This window comes from Thunnus maccoyii, chromosome 9 (assembly GCF_910596095.1).
Source record: "Thunnus maccoyii chromosome 9, fThuMac1.1, whole genome shotgun sequence".
Taxonomy (NCBI): domain Eukaryota; kingdom Metazoa; phylum Chordata; class Actinopteri; order Scombriformes; family Scombridae; genus Thunnus; species Thunnus maccoyii.
Window position 1 is genome coordinate 20,240,290 of NC_056541.1, and position 10,317 is coordinate 20,250,606.

A 10,317-nucleotide genomic window follows, 5' to 3' on the forward strand; every position below is an offset into this window, starting at 1 on the left:
CCAGCCTTTCCCCTGACAGGTGGACTGGAGGGGCAAGAGACGCCAGCACATCACCCTCTACTCCTCCTGGGTCAGGAGGAGGAAGGAGGACCACATGAAGGAAGTTACAGTTAAGCAAAGAGAGAAGATGAAGAGGCAGGATGACTGTCTAACCGAAGGCTGGGAACTGGTTGAAGCACAGCAATGCAGTGAAATGCAGTATAAGTGCTATAGTTGTAGATATTAAGCATATTTTTCCTACTTAACTTATGAGAAAAAAATCTCAAACACTGACATCAAAATGAATACATACTGTAACAGTTTATAATGAAATCCTTCATGCATTTAACATCATTGCCAGATATAATTGCTTATATGTTTGAACATCAGTATCAAAATCACAATCATTTGTTTTTTCCATAGTGCTTTCTGCCATCAAGTCAAATTTCATAAAAGATTTTTATGTTGTAACTCCAGTAGGAGTCAATACTTTTCTATAGGCTAAAGGACACAAGCAGTGGTACAGTATGTGCTACCAGATTTTTAAGCTCTTTCAGGCAAAGTTTTGATTTTGGGCAATATAAATAATATTGATATGACTTTACTTGAATTTCAGCCACTGAATAAACTCAAATACCCATGGTGGTCATGATATAAATACAAAACAAAAAGGTCTTCTGAAAGGTTGATATTTTGGACATAAGGTTTTCATTGATACAAAAATTTCAAGCTCATTGATTAAAAATATATAAATCACAATCAAGTGTTAGAAAGGAAAAGTTCAGGGCACGCTGGCAGAATAATAGGGACCCTTGTTGTCATACCTTTCTCTGTCCCCTCGTTTTCTGTCTTCTTTATTATTTATCTAATAAAAATAATCAAACAGTTTTTAAATCTCTTACCTGTCCATAAATAGATGATAGGAAGGTAAAAGAGACTCCTGGATGACTCCGTCATGTCTGTCTGTTAGTTGGAGAAGCTTCAGTGATGACTGCTTTGCGTGAGAGTGTGTGTTCATGAGCCTTGTGTATGTGTATGTGAGTGTGTGAAATGGGGGCATGCTGTTTGACTTTGCCAAGAGCATTGCATTATGGGGGACTGACATGCCTCATTGTTGTGACCTTATACTGATAACGGACCCTCCTCTACCCACCCCAAAACACACACACACAAACACACACAGATATGGAGAGAGAGAACAAAAAGGAAGCAGTGTGAGCTCTTACACATATGTGGCTCAATCTGCATTTATAATGAAGGAGAAAACCAGACATTAATGTGGACAGAAGAGAGTCAGTGAAGAGTTATTTGAACAACTGGATACACACCTGCCTACGGCTGTTAGATCTGAGGTGAGAAACTGATCATATCAACACAACCAGAACATTAGACAACACTGTTGTAGGGAACACCTGCAGACGCACACACACACACACATACACACACACACACACTAAAGAAACTGTTGTGTGGACAGCTGTGTGTGACTGTATATTAACCACCTAACTACCTAAGCAGAATATAAAATGTATTAATGATAACTCTACAAATTATATTGATAATAAATCTACTTATAATAGGCTACACTAACATCAGCATCTGAACCTTCTAACATTAGTTCGAAAATACATTACATAAGACATTAAACAGTGAGGCTACATTATCTGTCTCATTATCTCTCTCTCTCTCTCTCTCTCACACGCACACACACGCACACACCAGCAGCTTTTGTGCCTGAGCAGTAGGCGGGAGGTTTAAAGAGAAAGTGAAACCCAACAGTGTGGACAGACCGGATGATGAAGCAGAAATTATCGAGGTAAACCTTTTTGACATTTGCATCTACAGTATTCGACGTTTCTGTTTAAACATGAGCCCTGAAGCAGGCACAGTAAAAGCATTATTTTACATATTATAACTGTGCGACTATTAGTTACATTTCTGTTGCTTGTAGGTTGTTGTGACTAACACAAGATTAATCTTTTCCCACATGCTACAGCATAACTGCTGCTTGTGCAACCTGATTTGTACTGCAGCTATGCTCCTGCAGCTGTTGTCACCATACAGTTATAGCTGTGTCCTGATCTTGTTTTATCCGCATGGAAAATCATGTGATACAGTTGTTGGATGTTTGAGTCTCCTTCAGGGCGAGATGTATTGTGGCTAAACCTTAAGCTCTGCTAAATTTACCAGCAGTAACCGACCTCTCACATATGCTGTATGAGGAAGAGCCAATAACAGAGTGATTTAATGGACTGCCAGTAGAGTTATTTTAAAGTGACGGCCGCTCTTTGTTAACTGTTTTAATGTTCATCCATAATAGTTTGTCAGAAGAAGTTTTAAAGTGAATGTAGTAACCTTTGAAACCATTACCGCCAAACCAAAAGCTGACTGAATTAAGGAATTAAGACTCTGGTTTTCTAGTTTCTACAACAGTGTCAGTGTGGTGTGTCCTAAATTCTCCCCTATTGTCTTACAGGTTTAAGAAATAAGGTCCTGAGAACTTGCCTTACTTTTTTGATCCGACTACATTCAGTGTAACAACTGGACAAACCACCTCTGCAGCCATTCAGCTCTCCCATCAGGCGGTCCTTAGTCACTCCTCATGTTTGGGATGTGACAGACTGATTTCATTACTAGTCGTCAGCCTGCCACTCTTAAGGCTTTTTGTTTTATCAGTGGTTTAAGGACATTTCTTCTACAATGGCCTTGGTGAGGTTGTTAGTGCTGTCTCTGTTCCATGTGTCTCTGGTTGGGTCGCAACCTGCCAAAATTTCACAGCAGCCGTCAAGCCCTCCTCACCCTGCAGGAGAGCAATCTCCTCCTGGGATTGACAATCTGTCCTTCCCCTGGAGTCGCCTTCGTCTGCCAAGGTAGTCTCCATGCCAGTTTTTTATAGCTACTGTATACTCAGAAAATTGACAAGAAAATTGCTGGACTTCCATTTTTTACGTCATTTATTAAAAGGGCAAGATATATTTCCTTGTTTTAGATACATCATTCCTCTTCACTACCGCCTCCTCCTGCACCCAAACCTCACAAGTCTCAGTTTCACTGGCTCAGTGCAGATCCAGATTGAGGTCCGGAACAACACAAATTGGGTTGTATTGCACAGCAAGGGTCTGCAGATCTCAAAGGCCACCATACTGAACCAGAACCTCCGTCATCTGTCTGATCAGGTAGTTGTGAATTCAGAGCAGCTATTATTACATCTTATTTATCATTTTTACCTGCAATAGACTTAACTTCTTTTCTTTCCTTCCTGTTTTAGGATCTCCCAGTTCTTCATAACCCTTCCCACGAGCAGATAGGCATTTTCTCACCCTGGGTGCTCAGCAGTGGGCAGAAGTACTTCCTGTATATTGAGTTTGGGGCAGAGCTTTCAGAGGGCTTCAATGGTTTCTATAAGAGCACCTACAGGACCAGTGCAGGAGAGTTCAGGTAAAGAGGTAGACTTTTTCACAGCAAGCTTGGTAAATTATCCTACACATACATCTACAGTGCAATATTCTATTGTCTGTGTACAATAGTTTCTGCTTGTGTTTCTTTTTAGAACTTTAGCTTCAACTCACTTTGAGCCCACCAGTGCTCGGATGGCGTTCCCTTGTTTTGATGAGCCAAACTTCAAAGCCAACTTCTCCCTACGGATCAGGAGGAGCCCAGAGTACATTTCTCTGTCCAACATGGCTATAGTGAGTGTTGCATATGTGCTATTCGCTACACATGTTCAAATGTGAATGAAAAATGGCTACACTGAAATTTTTGTATATTTCAGTTCAAGACAGTTGAAGTAAACGACGGTCTGCTGGAGGACCACTTTGCCGCAAGTGTAAAGATGAGCACGTACCTCGTAGCTTTTGTCATCTGTGATTTCAAATCTGTTACTGCAACAACAGCCTCTGGTGTGCAGGTATGGCCTCTCTGAAGATGCTGTTTTTCCTTCATTTCTTGCTTTGAATATTAATATCATAGTCACAAATGTTTTGTATTGTTGTATTTCTATAGGTGTCAATCTATGCTGCCCCTGAGAAGTGGAATCAGACCCACTACGCCTTGGAGGCTGCTGTCAAAATGCTTGACTTCTATGATGAGTATTTCAACATCCCATATCCTCTACCCAAACAAGGTAAACTTCTTTTTCTATTTTTATGTAACCAAGTAACAAAGCTTTCATTTTTTCCCTTTTCGCCCTGCCAATTTCTGTCTCCTGACCTTTGTTTTCCTTCTCTCAGACCTGATAGCCATCCCAGACTTCCAGTCCGGTGCAATGGAAAATTGGGGTCTGACCACCTACAGAGAGACCAGCCTTCTCTTTGATCCGCTTACATCCTCTGTTTCTGATAAACTGTGGGTTACTATGGTGATTGGCCATGAGCTGGCCCATCAGGTGAGTGTTTCAGTGTATCTGCACTCAAATGACATGAAGGATTAAGTGTTTGTTTAGCTTCAGTAGTTCAGATACTCATAAATCACTTCATTACATAAACAGTCAATGCAGAGAGCTGAAATTCAAAATCTGTTTTGTTTGCAGTGGTTTGGTAATTTGGTGACCATGGAGTGGTGGAATGATATCTGGCTGAATGAAGGCTTTGCCAGATACATGGAGTACATTTCAGTCGAGGCCACCTACCCTGAACTGAAAGTGGTATGTGCTTAGTTTAATCTGACAACCGACTGAATTGATTAATAGTGATAGATTAATATTAAGCCCTGAAGAGGGGATTGATCATCCTGTTTTGTGCACATTCTTGCAGGAAGAATATCTGCTTCACACCTGTTTTGCAGCAGTTGGTCATGATTCGTTGAATTCCTCTCGGCCAATATCTAGTCCAGCAGATAACCCCACTCAAATCCAAGAGATGTTTGACACAGTCTCCTATGACAAGGTATGGTTTCAGTCACAAATGTGTGTTGTGCTTTCAGTCAATCACAGTTTACCACAAGTATATTATCTGTGCAAAATGATTACCTGCAGATTCAGTGACAAATAACACAAACATTAAAAAGACAATTAACCCATTCATGTTTGAAAATGTTAGAAAACACAACACCCAGTGAGGACACACATCTGACTGCATAACTATTGATTTATATATTATATTGTTATTATATTGTATATATTATATTATATATTATATTGTGACAGAAAATCACCCTTTTCACATTTATAGCTAACGACAGTCCTGTTGGCTTATTGTGTAAAAAGACTTCTTCTCTCTCCCCCACCAGGGAGCATGCATCCTGCACATGCTGCGACACTTTCTAACAGATGATGTGTTCCAGAGCGGGATAGTGCGATACCTCCGCAAATACAGCTACAAAAATGCACAAAACCAAGACCTGTGGGACAGTCTGGCCAATGTATGAACACAAATTACATGTAATGCACTGTGTAATGTAATTTATGTAAAAAAAAATTACATTATAAAGGGGCAGCAAGACAGAGCTTTTAATTTGTCAAAATGATCTTAGCCAACCTTTTTTGTATGGAGCTGTACGACTTTTTAAAAAAAACCTTTGCTTGGCATTACAATCACACAAAGAACAAAGAGTGACCAATCCATTTACAGAAATCATGTATTTCACACATTTCTGTCTGCCTATTTTGATGTTTAATCCATGTACTACAAATTGGGTACATTACTGCTATCCATCTCTTAATGTGTGCTGCAGTGTGTTTCCCTCAGACAGCCATTGTTTTCTGTTCATTTCACCAAGGTTTAAAAACCAATTTGCAGACTTGATTGATTTATATAATTAGTCAAAGTGAACATAATGTCTGTTTTTATTTCCATCAAAGTTACAATGTCTTTGCCCAGTAATACAATTGTAAGTGCAGATTGATTGAAATGCACTTACAAAGCGACATGGTGTTCATTGTGAGGGATTCCAAGCTCAGACATTTTCAAACTGTACAGAAATTAATTCAAACATTCAAAAATCTAAAAGACTGCAGCATACTATAGTCAGCAGTAACGTAAGGTAATGTGTTTTGTAGTAAATAGATTAAACCTAAGTGTTCAATTTCATTTTTCAGACATGCTCAGAGGAGGATTTCATCTCAGGAAAACACTGTTACAGCAGCAGCCAAGCCTCCAAGAATGCAGTGAGTAAACACACAACACTGTTGAACATCAACTCACTGACCTCTCCTCATGGTTTACCTCTTATAATATATATATATTATGTGATTATCACAGACCTTGTGACTTGGTGTGGTCACATGTATTTATCTCTGATTGTCTTTTACAGTACCTGTTTGCAGGGGAGCACCTGAACCTGACAGCCATGATGAACACTTGGACTCTGCAGAAAGGTATTCCTCTGGTGACTGTAACCAGGAAGGGGTCTCGTCTGCTGCTTAGACAGGACAGGTTCTTGAGGACAGTGCTGCCTTCTGACCCCCACTGGTCCACATTGCAACAGGGGTGAGTATGCACACACACTCACAACTACATAACCATTGTCAGCAAGACTTTTTAATTTTAAGTATCAGGGTCTGATTTTATGTTGTGCATGTTAAAAATATTCTCTTCTCTTGTATAGTTATCTTTGGCATATCCCTCTGACATACAAGACCGATACTTCTAGCACCATCCACAGACACCTGATGACGACACACACAGGTAAGGGGGAAGAGACAATACATTAAATTCAATCCATGCACACATATTCCTATATACTGTACGTATTTTTTGTTTTGCCTTTCAATTGTTTTTCATCCTATCTTTGGCTATGTGTCATTCAGACAGTGTACCCATAGGAGAGGACGTCAACTGGGTAAAGGTAAACTCTGACATGACAGGCTACTATGTGGTTCATTACGAGGATGGTGGTTGGGATGAGATGACAAAGCTACTGAGAGAAAACCACACTGCTCTCAGCTACAAAGATAGGACTCAGTTGATACACAACGCTTTTCAACTGGTCACGTAAGCATATACTGTATGTGTGTGTTTGTTTGTCTGTTTTAGAGAGCTAAAGAGAAAGAGATATTTTCAGCAAAACAAAATTGCTTTGTTTACCCCACCTGAAATAGCACCCAACCTTTCAAATATTCTTTATCTGTGTCTCTAAAGGGCAGGTCATCTACCACTCAATAAAGCCTTAGACTTGATTGGTTATCTGCAATTGGAGACACACACAGTTCCTCTCCTTGAAGGACTTGGCTATCTGGAGACCTTCTACCGGCTCATTGAGAAAAGGAATGAGCTTGATCTAGCACACAACCTGGGGGTAAGAAGACAAGTATACACAGCGCGCATGAAATCCAGGCCAATGTCAGTATGAAACTGAGTTCATGTAATATGCTGTTTCTCTGTGTGCTTTGGTGCAGATGTACATCCTGCGATTTTTCCGTGGTGTCATTGACCAACAGACATGGAGTGACGCGGGCTCTGTGTCAGAGCGACGGCTGAGGTCAGAGGTCCTCTCTCTGGCGTGCCACCTGGATGACCCTCCCTGTCTGGAGCAAGCGCGTCAGAGCTTCAAAGACTGGCTTCAGTCCGACGGAACACTCAAGTCTGTTTGTCTAAATTATATTTTAGCTCACGTCATTATCAGCTGTTGATATGATTCACATAAACAGGAGGCTGTTGTTTTTCCCTGTGCAAGGCTGGACCATATAATTTGATATTTCATCATGTCCCTAATATGCACGTCTCTGCTTGTGTTTACTCCAGCCTGCCCACGGATGTGGTGGACACTGTGTTTTCAGTGGGAGCACAGGATGACCACGGCTGGGATTCACTCCTCCACGCATACAACACCTCCCTCTCTGCAGCACAAAAACGAAAAATCCTGTTTGCCTTGACCTGCAGCAGGGACACCAACAAACTACACAGGTACATCTTCTCCCACTGTATTCTTCACTCTGTTAATGCTGCCATCATGTGGCAAATATGGGGTATTGTATCACAGCACTGGTGCCAACAGATTCCCAGTATTAATTCTGATGGTAAACAGGTAAAGGCTCTTGAAGTGATGGCAAATAATGCGGTGTTAATAAATTGTGTGTGTTTGTGGTGCAGACTGCTGAAGCTAGGTCTGGAAGGGAAGGTGATACGATCCCAGGACCTGTCCTCTGTCATCCTGATGGTGGCCAGAAACCCGCAGGGACATCACCTCACCTGGAACTTTGTCAAAAAGAACTGGAGCACACTGGTTGAAAAGTTAGTACAATAGACATACAAAATGACCCTGTACTATCAGTCAAAGCATGTAATGCTATGAAAATACAGTTTGCCCTACTTTAAAATATTACAACAATATCCTGCTAAGTACTTACTATGAAAAAAAAAGATTTTTACTCATCAAGCATGTCTTGTGAATTGGCAAAAACTGTGTGTAAACCAGTAAGACTTGCCTTTTTAGTGGCATCTGTATAGTCTAATAACAAGTGGAACAGGTTTTTGATTTGATAACGATATGATTATACCACAAAAAATTGATTACACAACTACGAAAGCCCCAAATTATATTGTACTCTAGTATATAGGAGGAGATTTTGGTCTCTGAGTGTCTTCTCTGTTGTATTTCTGTTCTGCAGATTCCAATTGGGCTCATCTTGCATTAGAAACAGCATCATTGGCACCACCGGCCAGTTTTCATCTCCAGAGGAACTCGACGATGTAAATATGCTCTTACAGTATATTGTGAACTGCTTCATTTGTTATAAGACAATTTAGAAAGAGGTGCACTGATATATCAGCATGCTAATGATGTTAGCTAGTTGGCTAGTATTAGCACTACCAGCAATATTGTTTCAGTGTAAGTATTGCCAAATGTTGATTAGTATAGTTTGATTGATAGACACATTTCACCATATACAACAAAAATGTCTAATTAATGACGATATTAAAGTATTGTGGACTTTTTAAAAACACTTTAAAATAGGGATATACTTAACCTAACCTGTGTTGCAGCTGCATTTGGACTCAAACTCACACAAAAACTCAAATAATAATTGTTTTCAGTTGTTAAATATTTTGGTATTGACCTATAAAAACATATATACTGTATATATATATTCCTAAGCATTGTCAAATATGTGCTACCTCTGTTGTCAATATAACAATGTGACTTTGACAGAATAGGGAGATTTACTTACATTTACTTTTTATACATTTTTTATTTTCTGTCATATGTTTGTGTGTATTTGTGTAAATGTATGTGTGTTTGACCCCCAGGTAAAGAAGTTCTTTGAGTCCATCAAAGAACAGGCGTCTCAGCTGAGAGCTACCCAGGTTGCCCTGGACAACGTGCAGAAAAATGTTCGCTGGGTCCAGAGGAACCTAGAGCCTCTGAGAAACTGGGTGAATGAGAAGAATTAAGTGGAAAAATGTTGGAGGACAGTTTATGTGGAAATTGTAATGTGCTTAACACTGGAGAGTTGATAGTTTTGTATGTAAAAAAAAAAAGTTTTGTAAATTTTCAGGGGACTTATTTAGAGAACAGCATTGTGTGTGTGTATGTGTGTGCGCACATTTTTGTTACCTCACTGGGACCTTTTCCGGTACAAACACCAACCTTGTCGGGACCAGTAGTCCTCATATGGACCAAAGCCCAGTCCTAATGAAGCAAAACGTCATTTCTGAGGTCCTGGTTAAGGTTAGGGTTAGAGGTTGGGTTAGGCTGTCCTTAATGTCCATGCAATGTCCTAACAATGATAGCTGCGCAAACGTGTGTGTGTGTAAGTGTATATGTGTGTGTGTGTGTGTGTGTGTGTGTGTGTGTGTATGTGCGAGAGAGAGAGATCCATAGCAAAATGACACACAAATGCTGTGTAAATGATTGTTCACCAAACAGACAATAAAAAAGTTCACTGTAACTATTGGTACCTTTGTGTCTGTTATTTAAACTGAAACATATAATTGTGTTATTGTGTATGTGCTATGTTCAACCATTGTGTCTGCACTTGTGTGTATGCGCGTGTGTGTGTGGTATAGTCACTTTAAGGGACACAAACCAGATTTAAGACCAGTTTATTTGGGACAGCTTGTGCAATTGGTGACAAAAGCCATGTCCCCCAATTGATTTTTGGGTCAATGGTTAGAGTTAGGGTTAGGTTTAGGTTTGTAAGTAGGTATGGTTAAGTGTGTGTGTTTGTGTGTGTGTGTGTGGGGGGGGTGGACCTGACAGTTTTTTTTAGTTCGGGTAAAAACTGTGGGTTTGGGGTTTGAGGTTAGGGCAGGGTTGAAGTTATGCCTGTAACAGTTAGGGTTTAGGATTAAGGAATGACTGTAAAGCACTACAGAGTCCCCACAAGTATACGTGCATCTAAGTGTGTTTGGTGCTGTTTAGCCCCGCCCCCGGAAGTATCAGCCAATAGGAAGCCAGTAT

General features: G+C 40.2%; 1 protein-coding gene across 1 annotated transcript; it reads left to right on the forward strand.

Annotated features, from left to right (window-relative positions):
* The first annotated feature begins 1,744 nt into the window (after positions 1-1,744).
* On the forward strand, positions 1,745-9,794 carry erap2 (endoplasmic reticulum aminopeptidase 2). Its single transcript, XM_042421045.1, has 21 exons — positions 1,745-1,795; positions 2,456-2,849; positions 2,969-3,155; positions 3,248-3,417; positions 3,530-3,668; positions 3,752-3,886; positions 3,982-4,102; positions 4,209-4,363; positions 4,508-4,621; positions 4,731-4,862; positions 5,206-5,337; positions 6,014-6,082; positions 6,229-6,404; positions 6,523-6,602; positions 6,725-6,908; positions 7,056-7,212; positions 7,313-7,497; positions 7,659-7,820; positions 8,007-8,147; positions 8,525-8,606; positions 9,165-9,794. Exons 2-21 carry the CDS (start codon positions 2,680-2,682, stop codon positions 9,306-9,308), a joined length of 2,835 nt encoding a protein of 944 aa, XP_042276979.1. The 5' UTR covers positions 1,745-1,795; positions 2,456-2,679; the 3' UTR covers positions 9,309-9,794.
* The last annotated feature ends 523 nt before the right edge of the window (positions 9,795-10,317 follow it).